Source organism: Chiloscyllium plagiosum, unplaced genomic scaffold (genome assembly GCF_037043375.1).
Source record: "Chiloscyllium plagiosum isolate Xiang-an unplaced genomic scaffold, Cpla_swu_hap1 HiC_scaffold_48, whole genome shotgun sequence".
Lineage (NCBI taxonomy): Eukaryota > Metazoa > Chordata > Chondrichthyes > Orectolobiformes > Hemiscylliidae > Chiloscyllium > Chiloscyllium plagiosum.
The window spans coordinates 18,369,595-18,387,308 of NW_028270186.1; the positions used below are offsets into that span (position 1 = coordinate 18,369,595).

General features: G+C 54.2%; 1 protein-coding gene across 1 annotated transcript; it reads left to right on the forward strand.

Moving 5' to 3' along the window:
- Positions 1–2,856: 2,856 nt before the first annotated feature.
- On the forward strand, positions 2,857–12,234 carry LOC148135706 (uncharacterized). The gene is made up of 3 exons (XM_087984270.1): positions 2,857–3,043; positions 7,021–7,151; positions 9,520–12,234. The coding sequence occupies exons 1-3, from the start codon at positions 2,881–2,883 to the stop codon at positions 9,706–9,708; spliced, it is 483 nt and encodes a 160-aa protein (XP_087840396.1). The 5' UTR covers positions 2,857–2,880; the 3' UTR covers positions 9,709–12,234.
- Positions 12,235–17,714: the final 5,480 nt, after the last annotated feature.

The window sequence follows — 17,714 nt, forward strand, 5'->3', positions numbered from 1 at the left end:
GTGGGGGTTAGTGTGGGGAAGGTGGGGGGGTTAGTGTGGGGGGGTGTTAGTGTGGGGGAGGTGGGGGGTTTAGTGTGGGGAAGGTGGGGGGGTTAGTGTGGGGGAGGTGGGGGTTGTTAGTGTGGGGGAGGTTGGGGGGGTGTTAGTGTGGGGGAGGTGGGGGGGTTAGTGTGGGGGAGGTGGGGGGGGTTAGTGTGGGGGAGGTGGGGGGGTGTTAGTGTGGGGGAGGTTGGGGGGGTGTTAGTGTGGGGGAGGTGGGGTGGTTAGTGTGGGGAAATGGGGGTTAGTGTGGGGGAGGTGGGGGGTTAGTGTGGGGAAATGGGGGTTAGTGTGGGGGAGGTGGGGGGGTTAGTGTGGGGAAATGGGGGTTAGTGTGGGGAAATGGGGGGTTAGTGTGGGGGAGGTGGGGGGGTTAGTGTGGGGAAATGGGGGTTAGTGTGGGGGAGGTGGGGGGGTTAGTGTGGGGAAATGGGGTTTAGTGTGGGGAAATGGGGGGTTAGTGTGGGGGAGGTGGGGGGGTTAGTGTGGGGAAATGGGGGTTAGTGTGGGGGAGGTGGGGGGGTTAGTGTGGGGAAGGTGGGGGGGTTAGTGTGTGTGGGGGGTGTTAGTGTGGGGAAAGTGGGGTGTTTAGTGTGGGGTGTTAGCGTGGGGAAGGTGGGGGGGTTAGCGTGGGGAAGGTGGGGGGGTTAGCGTGGGGGAGGTGGGGGGGTTAGTGTGGGGGAGGTGTTAGTGTGGGGGAGGTTGGGGGGGTTTTAGTGTGGGGGAGGTGGGGGGGTTAGTGTGGGATAATGGGGGGTTAGTGTGGAAAGGTGGGGGGGTTAGTGTGGGGGAGGTGGGGGGGTTAGTGTGGGGAAGGTGGGGGGGTTAGTGTGGGGAAATGGGGGTTAGTGTGGGGGAGGTGGGGGGGTTAGTGTGGGGGAGGTGGGGGGGTTAGTGTGGGGAAATGGGGGTTAGTGTGGGGGAGGTGGGGGGGTTAGTGTGGGGGAGGTGGGGGGGTTAGTGTGGGATAATGGGGGGTTAGTGTGGAAAGGTGGGGGGGTTAGTGTGGGGGAGGTGGGGGGGTTAGTGTGGGGAAGGTGGGGGGGGTTAGTGTGGGGAAGATGGGGGGGTTAGTGTGGGGAAGATGGGGGGGTTAGTGTGGGGGAGGTGGGGGGGTGTTAGTGTGGGGGAGGTTGGGGGGGGTGTTAGTGTGGGGGAGGTGGGGTGGTTAGTGTGGGGAAATGGGGGTTAGTGTGGGGGAGGTGGGGGGGTTAGTGTGGGGAAATGGGGGTTAGTGTGGGGGAGGTGGGGTGGTTAGTGTGGGGAAATGGGGGTTAGCGTGGGGGAGGTGGGGGGGTTAGTGTGGGGAAATGGGGGTTAGTGTGGGGAAATGGGGGGTTAGTGTGGGGGAGGTGGGGGGGTTAGTGTGGGGAAATGGGGGTTAGTGTGGGGGAGGTGGGGGGGTTAGTGTGGGGAAATGGGGTTTAGTGTGGGGAAATGGGGGGTTAGTGTGGGGGAGGTGGGGGGGTTAGTGTGGGGAAATGGGGGTTAGTGTGGGGGAGGTGGGGGGGTTAGTGTGGGGAAGGTGGGGGGGTTAGTGTGTGTGGGGGGTGTTAGTGTGGGGAAAGTGGGGTGTTTAGTGTGGGGTGTTAGCGTGGGGAAGGTGGGGGGGTTAGCGTGGGGAAGGTGGGGGGGTTAGCGTGGGGGAGGTGGGGGGGTTAGTGTGGGGGAGGTGTTAGTGTGGGGGAGGTTGGGGGGGTTTTAGTGTGGGGGAGGTGGGGGGGTTAGTGTGGGATAATGGGGGGTTAGTGTGGAAAGGTGGGGGGGTTAGTGTGGGGGAGGTGGGGGGGTTAGTGTGGGGAAATGGGGGTTAGTGTGGGGGAGGTGGGGGGGTTAGTGTGGGGGAGGTGGGGGGGTTAGTGTGGGATAATGGGGGATTAGTGTGGAAAGGTGGGGGGGTTAGTGTGGGGGAGGTGGGGGGGTTAGTGTGGGGAAGGTGGGGGGGTTAGTGTGGGGAAGATGGGGGGGTTAGTGTGGGGGAGGTGGGGGGGTGTTAGTGTGGGGGAGGTTGGGGGGGGTGTTAGTGTGGGGGAGGTGGGCTGGTTAGTGTGGGGAAATGGGGGTTAGTGTGGGGGAGGTGGGGGGGTTAGTGTGGGGAAATGGGGGTTAGTGTGGGGGAGGTGGGGTGGTTAGTGTGGGGAAATGGGGGTTAGCGTGGGGGAGGTGGGGGGGTTAGTGTGGGGAAGGTGGGGGGTGTTAGTGTGGGGAAGATGGGGGGGTTAGTGTGGGGGAGGTGGGGGGGTGTTAGTGTGGGGGAGGTTGGGGGGGGTGTTAGTGTGGGGGAGGTGGGGTGGTTAGTGTGGGGAAATGGGGGTTAGTGTGGGGAAGGTGGGGGGGTTAGTGTGGGGAAGGTGCGGGGGTTAGTGTGGGGGTGGTGTTAGTGTGGGGGGAGTGTTAGTGTGGGGGGGGGTGTTAGTGTGGGGGGGGGTGTTAGTGTGGGGAAGGTGGGGGGGTTAGTGTGGGGAAGGTGGGGGTGTTAGTGTGGGGGGGGTGTTAGTGTGGGGGGGTGTTAGTGTGGGGGAGGTGGGGGGTGTTAGTGTGGGGGAGGTGGGTGGGACGTGGGCGGCCATTTTGAACCGATGGGTTTTGTCTCCGTGGCTGTGAGAGAGCACCTTCTGCCTGGGACAGTGCCCCATCAAAAGTCAGGGAAGGGAAGGAGTCTTTCCTTCTCCCACCCCCCCCCCCACCCCACCCCCACTCCCACTCCCACCCCCACTCCCACCCCCACCCCCACCCCCACCCCCATTTCATTCCTGGACCCGCCCCTCGCTGGACGGTGGTTATGGTAACATGGCACCAGTGCACTCCTGGTCACATACCTGCGACCTTTCTGCTCCCAGAATGACCAAGGCCAACCTCACCCGGCAAAACCTGGCAAAGACGCCTCAGGGCACCAATCAAATCCGCGTCCTGATGAAGGTGAAAAACAGAGCGCTGACCCTGAGGCGCAATGCGGACAAGCGTTTTTCCATCATCAGCACCACGGAGAAGGGGAAGAAAGTGGGTAAGTCCCACCAGGATGTCTCGCCCCTCTCTCTCTCTCTTTCTCTCTCTGTCTATCCTGAATTCCAAGATGGCTTCCCGGGACCAGCTGAGTTTGCAACCAATGGTATAAAGGGAGCTCAGTTTTCTGTCTTTGCGCTGGACAAAGGCTTTACCGTCCTCTTACTGGATAAGATGGAGCAGCAGATTTCCCCCCCACCCCATCCTTGAACGCAGAGTCGCAGGTAGATAGGATAGTGAAGGCGGCGTTTGGTATGCTTTCCTTTATTGGTCAGAGTATTGAGTACAGGGGTTGGGAGGTCATGTTGCGGCTGGACAGGACTTTGGTTAGGAATATCGTTTGGAATCGAACGGGGGACGGTGTGTGAGACTAGCAGCTTGGAGGAAGTTGTGTGGGAGGTAGGTCCAGAGGGGGGCGTGGGTGAGAGAGAGAGAGAGAGAGACAGAGTGCGAAAGAGAGCAAGAGTGAGACAGCGCGAAAGAGAGTGAGAGAGAGAACGAGAGAGATGGGTCTCCCTGCTCTAAGAAAGATGTTGTGAAACTTGAAAGGGTTCAGAAAAGATGGACTAGGATGTTGGAGGGTTTGAGCTACAGGGAGAGGCTGGATAGGCCGGGGCTGTTTTCCCTGGAGTGATGGAGGCTGAGGGGTGACCTTAGAGAGGGGCATGGATAGGGATAGGATAAATAGACCTAGTCTTTTTTCTGGGGTGGGGGAGTCCAGAACTAGAGGGTGAGAGGGGGAAAGGGACCCAAGGGGCAATTTTTTCACACAGAGGGTGGTACGGGTATGGAATGAGCTGCCAGAGGAAGTGGTGGAGGCTGGTACAATTGCAACATTTAAGAGGCATCTGGATGGGTATATGAATAGGAAGGGTTTGGAGGGATATGGGCCGGGTGCTGGCAAATGGGGACTAGATTGGGTTGGGATATCTGGTCAGCATGGACGGGTTGGACCGAAGGGTCTGTTTCCGTGCTGTACATCTCTATGACCCTCAGATCAGAAGGCAAAACTCAGCAGGTCTGGTAGCTGGCGAGGAGGGAGAGAGAGAGAGGAAGCGGGGATCACAGGTATCGAGTGCAGAGGTTGGGTGGAGGTGGAGGATGGGCACAGTTCAGGGGTGAGTCCTGATACCATCCTGAAGGGGTATCAAGGGGCTGGCACACCCTAGGGGAACACCGGAACCCACAAACTGGAAATTCCAAAACTGACGTTCAGTGTCAGAAGGTGGGAAAGGTCTGGAAAAGGATAAGAGAGGAACAAATCGATCGAGGCAGTAGGAGATGAGCTCACTAGGGCAGGAGGTGGGCAGCAATACTGGGTCTTGCCCAGGAGGTCCTGCTTGTGGATTTTGGGAAGAGGGGGGTGGGAATCGAACGGGGGACTGCGTGTGAGACTAGCAGCTTGGAGGGAGTTGTGAGGGAGGTAGGTCCAGAGGGGAGAGTGGGCGAGAGAGAGTGAGAGCAGGAAAGAGAGAACGAGAGAGAACAAGAACGAGAGAGAGAGAAAGAGAGAGAGAGAGAACAAGAGAGAGTGATAGAGAGAGAGAGAGACAGCAACAGAGACAGAATGTGAGAGAGAGAGAGAGAGCGAGAGAGAGAGTGAGTGAAAGAGAGAGCAGGAGAGAGAGCGATAGAGAGAGGGGGACAGACAGCGAGAGAGAGCAAGAATGAGAGAGGGTGAGAGAGAGGGAGACGGGGGGTGCACAAGAGAGTAAGAGAGAGAGAGACGGGGGGGACAGAGAGGGAGAGGGAGATAGAGAGAGAGAAAACAAGCGAGAGAGAGCAACAGAAAAAGAGCAAGAGAGAGTGAGCCAGCAACAGAGAATAGAGTGCGAGAGAGAGTGCGAGAGTGTGAGATGGAGTATGAGAGAGAGTGTATGTGTGAGAGGGAGTGAGTGTGAGAGGGAGAGAGTGAGTGTGAGAGAGAGCGAGAGACAGCAAGAGCAACAGAGACAGAATGTGAGAAAGAGCAAGAGAGAGCGAGAACGGGAGAGACAGAGACAGATCAGGAGAGAGTGAGAGAGAGCCAGACAGAGAGCGAGAGTGTGAGAGAGCGACAGTGTGTGTGTGAGAGAGAGAGAGAGAGAGTGTGTGTGTGTGTGTGTGAGAGAGAGAGTGTGTGTGTGGGAGTGTGTGTGTGTGAGGGAGAGAGTGAGTGTGTGAGTGTGAGAGTGAGAGAGAGAGGGAGAGTTGGTGGGGGTGAGAGTGGTGAGGGCAGGTTCCGGGGTTTGGAGTTGAGCTGCTGAACAGGTGGCTGCCGCCAGTGAGGGGGAGGACTCCCGGTCAGGGTCAGAATGGGTGGAGGAGAAGGGATGCAGGGATCTCCGCAGGGTGGTGGGGGATGGAGGAGGTGACAAGGCCAAACGGGATGTGCTGATGGATTCAGAGAAGGTGGCAGTGAGTTGGCAGCCCCGCATCGCTCTGGGATGGCAGGGGGTTTTCCCCTCGCATTGCACCCCACCCCAGCTGCATCTCTCCAGCTCTCATAGCTACACTGACAACTGACTCAAAATGCCCAGCTCATCCCATGGCTCACTGACACCAGGGAGTGAGGAGAATTCCAACGCGGATAGGAAGGTGTCTGAGCCGTTTTCTGAATGGTCTGGGAACACCGGGGGTGGTGGGGGGAGGTGTCTGTTGGTACCCAATGGCTTTCTCCATGGCCGAAACCCGCAGCCAATCACAACTGGCTCGCCCAACAATTGGATTCGATTCCCTACAGTGTGGGGAACAAGCCATTCGGTCCAACAACTCCACACCGACCCTCTGAAGAGTAACCCACCCAGACCCATTCCCCACTGACTAATGCACCTAACACTATGGGTAATTTAGCACGGCCAATCCACCCTAACCTGCACATCCCTGAGCACTATGGGTAATTTAGCATGGCCAATCCCCCCTAACCTGCACATCCCTGAGCACTATGGGTAATTTAGCGTGGCCAATCCACCCTAACCTGCACATCCCTGAGCACTATGGGTAATTTAGCGTGGCCAATCCACCCTAACCTGCACATCCCTGAGCACTATGGGTAATTTAGCACGGCCATTCCACCCTAACCTGCACATCCCTGAGCACTATGGGTAATTTAGCATGGCCAATCCACCCTAACCTGCACATCCCTGAGCACTATGGGTAATTTAGCATGGCCAACCCACCCTAACCTGCACATCCCTGAGCACTATGGGTAATTTAGCACGGCCAACCCACCCTAACCCGCACATCCCTGAGCACTATGGGTAATTTAGCACGGCCAACCCACCCTAACCCGCACATCCCTGAGCACTATGGGTAATTTAGCACAGCCAATCCACCCTAACCTGCACATCCCTGAGCACTATGGGTAATTTAGCACGGCCAATTCACCCTAACCTGCACATCCCTGAGCACTATGGGTAATTTAGCATGGCCAATCCACCCTAACCTGCACATCCCTGAACACTATGGGTAATTTAGCATGGTCAATCCACCCTAATCTGCACATCCCTGAGCACTATGGGTAATTTAGCATGGCCAATCCACCGAACCTGCACATCTTTCAGACTGTGGGCGGACACTGGAGCACCTGGAGGAAACCCATGCAGATACGGTGGTGTAGGGGGTGGGGGTGGGGGTGGGGGTAGAATGTGCAAGCCCCAAACCCCCCCCCCACACACACACAGGCTGGAATCGAACCCGGGTGCCTGTGAGGCACTAACCACTGAGCCACCGCGCCGCTCCCCCTCTCCCTGCAGTCCGCGGTCAAAAGCGCTGTGGCTGTTTGAAATCTGTAGGGTCCTTGCCTCGGCCCTGCGTCCCCCACCGACCCCCCCCCCCACCCTCCTTCGGCCGGATACGTTTTCAAATTTACTCCGGGGCGCTCAGCTTCCAACGTTAAGAGACAGGACTGGTGCCAAGCCCGTACCTTAACACAGCACGTGTCTGGTAAGCCGGGTTAGGCTCACCTTGATCTGATTGCTCTTTTGCTTTCCTTGTTAGAAGTAAGATTTCAGACCAGCCCTGACTCGCATCCGTTCTACGTCTCCTTCGTGTTCGAGCACAAATCCAAAAATTACTGCCTGTACTGCAAACGGACAGCCGATAAACCACAATTAGACCTGGCGCCAGAGGTAATATCATCTCTGACTGATCACAGGCTTGACTCGAAACCAAATAATAATGACCGCATTATTTCTCCGCGAGTTCCTTTTCTGAGCCAACAGGCAGATGGAGTTTAATTCAGATAAATGCGAGGTGCTGCATTGTGGGAAAGCAAATCTTAGCAGGACTTATACGCTTAATGGTAAGGTCCTAGGGAGTGTTGCTGAACAAAGAGACCTTGGAGTGCAGGTTCATAGCTCCTTGAAAGTGGAGTCGCAGGTAGATAGGATAGTGAAGGCAGCGTTTGGTATGCTTTCCTTTATTGGTCAGAGTACTGAGTACAGGAGTTGGGAGGTCATGTTGCGGCTGTACAGGACATTGGTTAAGGCAAAAGTGAGGCCTGCAGATGCTAGAAACCAGAGTCTCGATCAGAGTGGTGCTGGAAAAGCACAGCAGGTCAGGCAGCATCCGAGGAGCAGGAAAATCGATATTCCAGGCAAAAGCCCTTCGTCAGGAATGGAGGCTGGGAGCCTCCGGGGTGGAGAGATAAGTGAGAGGGGAAGGGGGAGGGGAGAAGGTGGCAAAGAGTACAATGGGTGGTTGGGGGTGGGGATGGAGGTGAGAGGTCAGAGGGGAGGGTGGAGTGGATAGGTGGGAAGGAAGATAGGCAGGTAGGACAGTGCTGAGCTGGAAGTTTGGAACTGGGGTGAGGTGGGGGAAGGGGAAATGAGGAAACTGTTGAAGTCCACATTGATGCCCTGGGGTTGAAGTATTCCGAGGCGGAAGATGAGGCGTTCTTCCTCCAGGCGTCTGGTGGTGAGGGAGCGGCGGTGAAGGAGGCCCAGGACCTCCATGTCCTCGGCAGAGTGGGAGGGGGAGTTGAAATGTTGAGCCACGGGGTGGTGTGGTTGATTGGTGCGGGTGTCTCGGAGATGTTCCCTAAAGCGCTCTGCTAGGAGGCGCCCAGTCTCCCCAATGTAGAGGAGACCGCATCGGGAGCAATGGATACAATAAATGATATTGGTGGATGTGCAGGTAAAACTTTGATGGATGTGGAAAGCTCCTTTGGGGCCTTGGATAGAGGTGAGGGAGGAGGTGTGGGCACAGGTTTTACAGTTCCTGCGGTGGCAGGGGAAAGTGCCAGGATGGGAGGGTGGGTTGTAGGGGGGCGTGGACCTGACCAGGTAGTCACGGAGGGAACGGTCTTTGCAGAAAGCGGAAAGGGGTGGGGAGGGAAATATACCCCTGGTGGTGGGGTCTGTTTGGAGGTGGCAGAAATGTCGGCGGATGATTTGGTTTATGCGAAGGTTGGTAGGGTGGAAGGTGAGCACCAGGGGCGTTCTGTCCTTGTTACGGTTGGAGGGGTGGGGTCTGAGGGCGGAGGTGCGGGATGTAGACGAGATGCGTTGGAGGGCATCTTTAACCACGTGGGAAGGGAAATTGCGGTCTCTAAAGAAGGAGGCCATCTGGTGTGTTCTGTGGTGGAACCGCTCCTCCTGGGAGCAGATCCGGTGGAGGCGGAGGAATTGGGAATACGGGATGGCATTTTTGCAGGAGGTAGGGTGAGAAGAGGTGTAATCCAGGTAGCTGTGGGAGTCGGTGGGTTTGTAAAAAATGTCAGTGTCAAGTCGGTCGTCATTAATGGAGATGGAGAGGTCCAGGAAGGGGAGGGCGGTGTCAGAGATGGTCCAGGACATTGGTGAGGCCTCTTTTGGAATATTGTGTGCAATTCTGGTCTCCTTCCTATCGGAAAGATGTTGTGAAACTTGAAAGGGTTCAGAAAAGATTTACAAGGATGTTGCCAGGGTTGGAGGGTTTGAGCTACAGGGAGAGGCTGAACAGGCTGGGGCTGTTTTCCCCGGAGCGTCGGAGGCTGAGGGGTGACCTTATAGAGGTTTATAAAATCATGAGGGGGCATGGATAGGGTAAATAGACAAGGTCTTTTCCCCTGGGGTGGGGGAGTGCAGAACTAGAGGGACATAGGTTTAGGGTGAGAGGGGAAAAGGGACCCAAGGGGCAACTTTTTCACACAGAAGGTGGTACGGGTATGGAATGAGCTGCCAGAGGAAGTGGTGGAGGCTGGTACAGCATTTAAGAGGCATTTGGATGGGTATATGAATAGGAAGGGTTTGGGAGGGATATGGGCCGGGTGCTGGCAGGTGGGACGAGATTGGGTTGGGATATCTGGGTCAGCATGGACGGGTTGGGCCGAAAGGTCTGTTTCTGTGCTGTACATCTCAGACTCGATGTTGTGTCACCTCCTCTTCGGTCACCTCCCCCACTGCTCCCATCAAGCCGAAGCGTTTTCAGTGTGTGTGTGTGTGTGTGTGTGTCCCTCCCTGGTGAGCAACGCGTTTGCGCGCCTCCCTTCTCACCCTCTCCCGTTTGTCCTCCCAGGACAACACTGACCGACCCAAGATGGCGGCCTCCGACATCTCCAACCTCTTCAGGATGACGATGGACAGCCAGCGGTACAAATTCCAGTCCTACCTGTGCGACGGCTGGTTCCTCTGCATGACAAAGAATGCTCTCGAACTGAACAGAGGAGCTCAGGCCGAAAGCGTGCTCTTCGACCTGGAGTCATAGTCGGGGGGGGGGGATGAAAACTTCCCACCCTTTTCAGGCCAGGAGCAGGGAGCTTTGTTGGTTTTCCCAGTCACCTTCAGTCGCGTTCCTAAATGCCAGTCCACCCCCGACGACAATGAGCGGTTCGCGTCGCTGTCGACGCAATCGTTTCTTTGAACGGAGGTGTGGGTCAGGATGATTTGATCCCCCCCCAAGGACACAGAGCAGTCCGGTTCAGAGAGGTCGGGTCCCTTCAGCTTTTTTCAGTTAGCGGGGTCACCAGCACCACCCACTCCCCCCCCATCTCCCCAACCCCCACCCCCCGCTGGGGGTTACTCCAGTGCCATGGGTGACATCCCTCCTTTCCAGTCCGCGCACATCCCCCCACCCCCCCCCCCCCCCCCGGGGCAAGAGCGATGGCGAAAATTCACCAGCCGCTCCCCGTTTCCGTCTTGGGGCGAGTCATTCCCCGGGCCCCCACCCCATCGTGTCCACCTTGGAGCAGGACGAGTCTCCATTCTTGTCCTTTTTTTTGGGGGGGGGGTCTCTCAGTGGTTAGCACGGCTGCCCCACGGCACCAGGGACCCGGGTTCGATTCCAGCCTCAGGCGGCTGTCTGTGTGTGGGGTTTGCACATTCTCCCCCCCCGTGTCTGCGTGGGTTTCCTCCCACAGTCCAAAGATGTGCAGGTTAGGGTGGATTGGCCAATTCCCCCTGACCCTGCACATCTTTGGACTGTGGGAGGAAACCGGAGCACCCGGAGGAAACCCACGCAGACACAGGGGAGAATGTGCAAACTCCACACAGTCAGTCGCCTGAGGCGGGTATTGAACCCGGGACCCTGGTGCTGTGAGGCAGCAGTGCTAACCACTGTGCCACCGTGCCGCCCATTACAATTGGTCAATTGTAAGTGCACAGTTTCACCACAGAGCACAGAAGCTTTAACCTCTGTGTTGCTGGACAGACTTGCGTTCGGCCACCCTTGCTCTATTAAACTGATAACCTTGCTTCTACAGACCGCACTCCATCGATTCCTTTGACCGATCTCAAAGCCGGGGGTGGGGGGAGGGGGGGTTCACTCACTCTCTCCTCAATTCAGGAGAGGCAGGATAACACCCAGAATCTGACCCGTGGTGTTATACGGAGGTACAGCATGGAAACAGACCGCCAGATATCCCAACCCGATCTGGTCCCACCTGCCAGCACGCAGCCCATGTCCCTCCAAACCCTTCCTATTCATATACCCATCCAAATGCCTCTTAAATGCTGTAATTGTACCAGCCTCCACCACTTCCTCTGGCAGCTCATTCCATACACGTACCACCCTCTGTGTGAAAACATTGCCCCTTAAATCCCTTTTATATCTTTCCCCTCTCACCCTAAACCTATGCCCCTCTAGTTCTGGACTCCCCCACCCCAGGGGAAAAGACCTTGTCTATTTACCCTATCCACGCTCCTCATGATTTTATAAATCTCTCTAAGGTCACCCCTCAGCCTCCGACGCTCCAAGGAAAACAGCCCCAGCCTGTTCAGCCTCTCCCTGTAGCTCAAACCCTCCAACTTTGGCAACATCCTTGTAAATCTTTTCTGAACCCTTTCAAGTTTCACAACATCTTTCCGATAGGAAGGAGACCAGAATTGCACGCAATATTCCAACAGTGGCCTAACCAATGTCCTGTACAGCCCCAACATGACTTCCCAACTCCTGTACTCAATACTCTGACCAATAAAGGAAAGCATACCAAACGCCTTCTTCACTATCCTATCTACCTGCGACTCCACTTTGAAGGAGCTATGAACCTGCACTCCAAGGTCTCTTTGTTCAGCAACACTCCCTAGGACCTTACCATTAAGTGGATAAGTCCTGTCCTGATTTGCTTTCCCAAAATGCAGCACCTCGCATTTATCTAAATTAAACTCCATCTGCCACTCCTCAGCCCATTGGCCCATCTGGTCCAGATCCTGTTGTAATCTGAGGTAACCCTCTTCGCTGTCCACTACACCTCCGATTTTGGGGTCATCTGCAAACTTACTAACTGTACCCTCTTATGCTCGCATCCAAATTATTTATACAAATGACAAAAAGTAGAGGGCCCAGCACCGATCCTTGTGGCACTCCACTGGTCACAGGCCTCCAGTCTGAAAAACAACCCTTCACCACCACCCTCTGTCTTCTACCTTCAAGCTAGGTCTATATTCAAGTGGCTAGTCCCTCCTGTATTCCATGAGATCTAACCTTGCTAACCAGTCTCCCATGGGGAACCTTGTCGAACGCCTTACTGAAGTCCACATAGATCACATCTACCGCTCTGCCCTCATCAATCCTCTTTGTTACTTCTTCACAAAAACTCAATCAGGTTTGTGAGACATGATTTCCCACGCACAAATGCTTGGGTGGTTTTTTCTGAAGACTTGCTCTCGGCAACGTTAGGTGATTGTTTGCAAACCGGCTCCGTTACTGCTCAGCTGCGCCACGAATTATCGACGATTTGTTCTGGATTTTACTTGTTTCTCAATAAAATGAGATCGACGTCTGGTTTGCCATCGCTCACTGCTTCTCTTGGTGTTTTTGTTTTAACCCCCTTCCCAATCAGTGGGGAAACCTGTTCAATTTGGTCCCTCGATCCTCCAACGCCGGGCTCTGTAACCCACTGACCCATCTTCCTCTCCGCAAAGTGAAAGGGGGGGGGGGGGGGCAGAGTCGGTTCGCGAAAGGCTCATGTCGAGGAAAAGCCAATGCGAGAAAGGGCTGGCGCATCGCGACGCCGCCAGGGGCACACCCGAGAGGGCACAGCCTGGAATGGAGAGAGAAGGGGTGGGGGTGGGGGGGGGTGGTTGAGAGGGAGGAGGGGACCGCTCGGGGAACCCAATCCACAAAGGGGCTTTCGGGTAAAACTTGTATGGACTGTGCAGAATTAGCCAGGATAGATAGACAGGGCGGTTATAAAAAGGCGTTTGGCACGCTTGCCTTCATTACTCAGTCACAGAAGATAGAACATTCCAGCGCAGTAACAGGCCCTTCGGCCCCTCGATGTTGCACCGACCTGTGGAACCAACCTGAAGCCCATCTAACCTACACCATTCCATTCTCATCCATGTGCCTCTCCAATGGCCAGTTCAATGCCCTTAAAGTTGACGAGTCTACTCCTGTTCCACGCCCCCTACTACTCTCTGAGTAAAGACACTACCTCTGACGTCTGTCCTATATCTATCACCCCCTCAATTTAAAGCTATGTCCCCTCGTGCTGGCCATCACCATCCGAGGGAAAAGGCTCTCTCTGTCCACCCTATTGAACCGTCTGATTATCTTGTATGTCTCAATTCAGTCCCCTCTCAACCTCCTTCTCTCTAACGAAAACAGCCTCAAGTCCCTCAGCCTTCCCTCATAAGACCTTCCCTCCCATACCAGGCAACATCCCGGTAAATCTCCTCTGAACCCTTTCCAAAGCCTCCACATCCTTCCTATAATGCGGTGACCAGAACTGTACGTAATACTCCAAGTGCGGCCACAGAGTTTTGTACAGCTGCAGCAGGACCTCATAGCCCCGAAACTCAGTCCCTCTCCCGATAAAAGCTAACACACCGTACGCCTTCTTAACAACCCTGTCAACCTGGGTGGCAACTTTCAGGGATCTGTGTACCTGGACACCGAGATCTCTCTGCTCCTCTACACTACCAAGAGTTTTAGCCCAGTACTCTGCATTCCTGTTACTCCTTCCAAAGTGAATCACCTCCCACTTTTCTGCATTAAACTCCATTTGCCACCTCTCAGCCCAGCTCTGCAGCTTATCTATGTTTCTCTGTAAACCTACAACATCCTTCAGCAATATCCACAACTCTACCGACCTTAGTGTCAATTTACTAACCCATCCTTCTTCGCCCTCATCCAGGTCATTTATAACAATGACAAACAGCAGTGGACCCAAAACAGATCCTTGCAGTGCCCCACTAGTAAGTACCCCATTAGTCCTTGGAGTATAGGAGTTGGGATGCCACATTGGGGTTGTACAGGACTTGGGTGAAGCCTCGTCTGGATTATTGTGTCCAGTTCTGGTCGCCCCGTTATAGGAAGGATATTGTTAATCTGGAGAGGGTTCAGAAGAGATTTACCAGGAATGTTGCTGGAAAGCTTGAATCAGAAAGAAAGACTGGAATTTCTTTTTCACTGGAATGTCGGAGGTTGGGAGGTGACCTTATAGACATTTATAAAATGATGAGGGGCGTAGATCGGGTTAATGGGAGTATTTTTCCCCCTCAGATTGGGGAACCTCAAGACTAGGGGGCACATTTTTAAGGTGAGAGGAGAGAGGTTTAAAATAGGGATGAGGGGCAACTTGTTTTCACACTTCCTGAGGAAGTGGGGGATGGCAGCATGATTACAGCGTTGAAAAGGTACGCCCGTGTATAGCAAAGATTTGGGGGGGGATATGGGTCAGCAGTCGGAGGGTGGGGACTCGCTTAGCTTGGGAGTGCAGCCTGGTTGGAGTGAAAGGTCTGTTTCCTCATGAAGGTACAAAGTAAATCGAGCAATTAAATAAGTTGATACCCGGCCTGTTGTGTATAAAGCCTGGAAACTTGCAAGACTATGGGAGAGTTCCGCGTTTAACTGAACAGGCTGACTCTCAGATAAAAATCACTGACTGTATCTGACTCTCTGGGGCTGTTGGTCACCATCAACAAGAATAAAACATCTTGCCTGCTTCCGGGAGACGTGAGAGATAACATTTGATGGAGAGCCACACTGGGGAGGTGCAATGAAAGGGAAGTGGTGGCGTGATTCAGGGCTGAGTTTGTGAGGCGATAGACGATCCAATTTGAGTGTGAACCTATATGGGTAAGCGATGGAAGGCGTTTGCCCGAAACGTCGATTCTCCTGCTCCTCGGATGCTGCCTGACCTGCTGTGCTTTTCCAGCACCTCACTCTCGACTCTAATCTCCAGCATCTGCAGACTTCACTTTCGCCTGGTAAGTGGAAAAGCCCTGGGGAAAATGGATGGACAGAGAGAGCTGGGTGTTCAGGTCCGTTGTTCCCTGAAGGTGGCAACGCAGGTCAGTAGAGTGGTCAAGAAGGCATAATACGGCCTGCTTTCCTTCATCGGACGGGTGATTTAGTACAAGAGTTGGCAGGTCCTGTTACAGTTGTATAAGACATTGATTTGACCGAATACCGCGTACAGTTCTGGTCGCCACATTACCAAAAGGATGTGGACGCTTTGGAGAGGGTGCAGGGGAGGTTCACCAGGATGCTGCCCTGGTATGGAGGGCGCTAGCTATGAAGAGAGGTTGAGTAGATTAGGATTATTTTCATTAGAATGTCGGAGGTTAAGGGGGGGACCTGATTGAGGTCGACAAAATCATGAGAGGTACAGACAGGGTGGATAGCAAGAGGCTTTTCCCCAGAGTTGGGGGACTCAATTACTAGGGGTCACGAGTTGTCTCTCTGTAACCTTACACCATCCTTCGTCACTATCCACAACTCCACCAACCTTAGTGTCATCTGCAAATTTGCTAACCCACCCTCCTCCGGGTCATTTATAACAATGACAAACAGCAGTGGACCCAAATCAGATCCTTGCGGTACCCCACTAGTAACTACCCCATTACTCCTTGGAGAATAGGAGTTGGGACATCACATTGGGGTTGTACAGGACTTGGGTGAAGCCTCGTCTGGATTATTATGTCCAGTTCTGGTCGCCCTGTTATAGGATCTTGTTAATCTGGAGAGGGTTCAGAGGAGATTTACCAGGGTGCTGCCGGGAACAGGAAGCTTGAATTCGAAAGAAAAGTTGGAAAGGCTTTCGCTGGAGCGTCGCAGGTTGAGAGGCGACTGGTCCAAAATTTGTAAAATAATGAGAGGTATAGACAGAGTTAGCGGGAGTTGTCTTTTCCTGGAGATGGAGGATTTGAAGACGGGGCGGCACATTTTTAAGGTAAGAGGAGGGAGATTTAAGAGAGATCTAAGAGGCGATTTGTTTGCAAGGAGGGCTGTGCATGTGTGGAAGGAACTTCCAGAGCATACAATTACAACATTGAAACGACATGAAGTGGGCGGCACGGTGGCACAGTGGTTAGCACTGCTGCCTCACAGCGCCAGAGACCCGGGTTCAGTTCCCGCCTCAGGCGACTGACTGTGTGGAGTTTGCACGTTCTCCCCGTGTCTGCGTGGGTTTCCTCCGGGTGCTCCGGTTTCCTCCCACCGTCCAAAGATGTGCAGGTTAGGGTGGATTGGCTGTGCTAAATTGCCTGTAGTGTTAGGTAAGGGGTAAATGTAGGGGTATGGGTGGGTTGCGCTTCGGCGGGGCGGTGTGGACTTGTTGGGCCGAAGGGCCTGTTTCCACACTGTAATCTAATCTAAAAACAGAAGAGGACGTAGGTAAGGAGCGGGCAGCTGGGACTAGCTTAGTTTAGGATTATGTTCGGCATGAGCTGGTTGGACCAGAGGATCTGCTTTCTTAATGGATGACTCTTAAAGCAATGGGAGCTACCTCTTGCTTGTCACACGCCCTAGATTATAGCAGTGACTACAGACTCATCGAATCTGTTCCGCTGAGCATGTGAACGTGATTGAATTTATTGACCCGTGTCCCGAGACACAGTGAAAAGCTTTGTTTAGTGAGCAATACAGACAGATCACGGAGTTAAGGAGCATTGATAAGTAAATAATAGGTAAACAGCAGCAAAAACACAGGTCCAGGCGGATGTTAAGAGTTTGCGAGTCCATTCAGTGTTCTAACAACAGTAGGGTAGAAACTGTTCCTAAACCGGCTGGTGTGTGTGTGTGTGTGTGTTCAGCCTTCTGTACCTTCTCCCCCCCGATGGTCGAGGCTGGAGAAAAACATTGCCAGGGTGGGATGGAGCTGTACATCCACTTGCAGTAGTCCCACTATCCCATAGCCTTGAATCCAAGCAGCGAATCCTACCTGAACCCCCCTCCCCGGCCAGGACACCCAGATCCCCACCACCTTCTGGGCGAAAACCCTATTTCCTCAAACCTCCCTCCCCCACCCAGCACCTCTCTCAACCTCCTGCCTTTGGAAGTGGGTCTCCCTGTGAGCGATCGGTCAACCGAGGCTGCTGCCTCCCAACCCCTGCCTCCCACCCGCCGTGATCTTGTACACCTCCCCCCCGGCAATCCCCCTCAGCTCCACAGACGACCACCCAAGTCTTCATCCTGAAGATTTGGCCCGAAACCAGTGGGTTTTTCCTGCTCCTCGGATGCTGCCTGACCTGCAGCCCCCACACCAATCTTGGCTCTCTTCATCGCTCAACTGCTCCAAAGCCCAAGGCGAGGTCCTGAAGTAATCAGACTCCACCTCTTGCTATCTTAACCTAACGGTTTACTTCACCATCCATCAGCTTTGCTTCAAGAGTTACCAGCCGGCTTACTGTGAAGAGAAACCTAGTGGAACTGCTCCAAAGATGAAATATTTGACGTCCATTTGACCAAATTAGCAGCCAACAGTGTCCTCTGGTGGTCACTTACTAATATTACACGTACGCCAGAATTGGCTACAGCCATTTTTCATCTTGGGGCTAAATTGAAATCTTTGAGTGACTAATTTGAGGAGGGTGTTCCTCAAACTCAAGGTAAATTCAGAAGACAAAGCTCGATTCATATTGTGGGCTCCGGTAAACGTTCATCCTGCCTTTTGTGTTCAATTCCACCTTTCCACACTGTAGGGAGTTTAATCTAATCTAATCTGACCTCATCTTTATCAACAACCTCCCTCCCCGACTCTGCTCGGAAGAAACCAGCCCGAGCTCGTCCAGCCCCTCTCTCTCTCTCTCTCTCTCCCTCGCAAAATGGCCCCCCGTTACCAGGCAAGTCTCTTCTGCAGCCCCTTCCCCTGGAGACCAGAGCCAAACCCAAAGTCCCCCCCCACCGCTCCAACAGCAACCTCCAAGGCTCTTGCAACCTGCACCCGACTGATAAAGGCCAGTGTGCTCTATGCTTTCCCTCTTAACTTCTCCTGCTACCTTCACGGACCTGAGAATTCGATTAGATTCCCGACAGTGTGGAATCTCCAG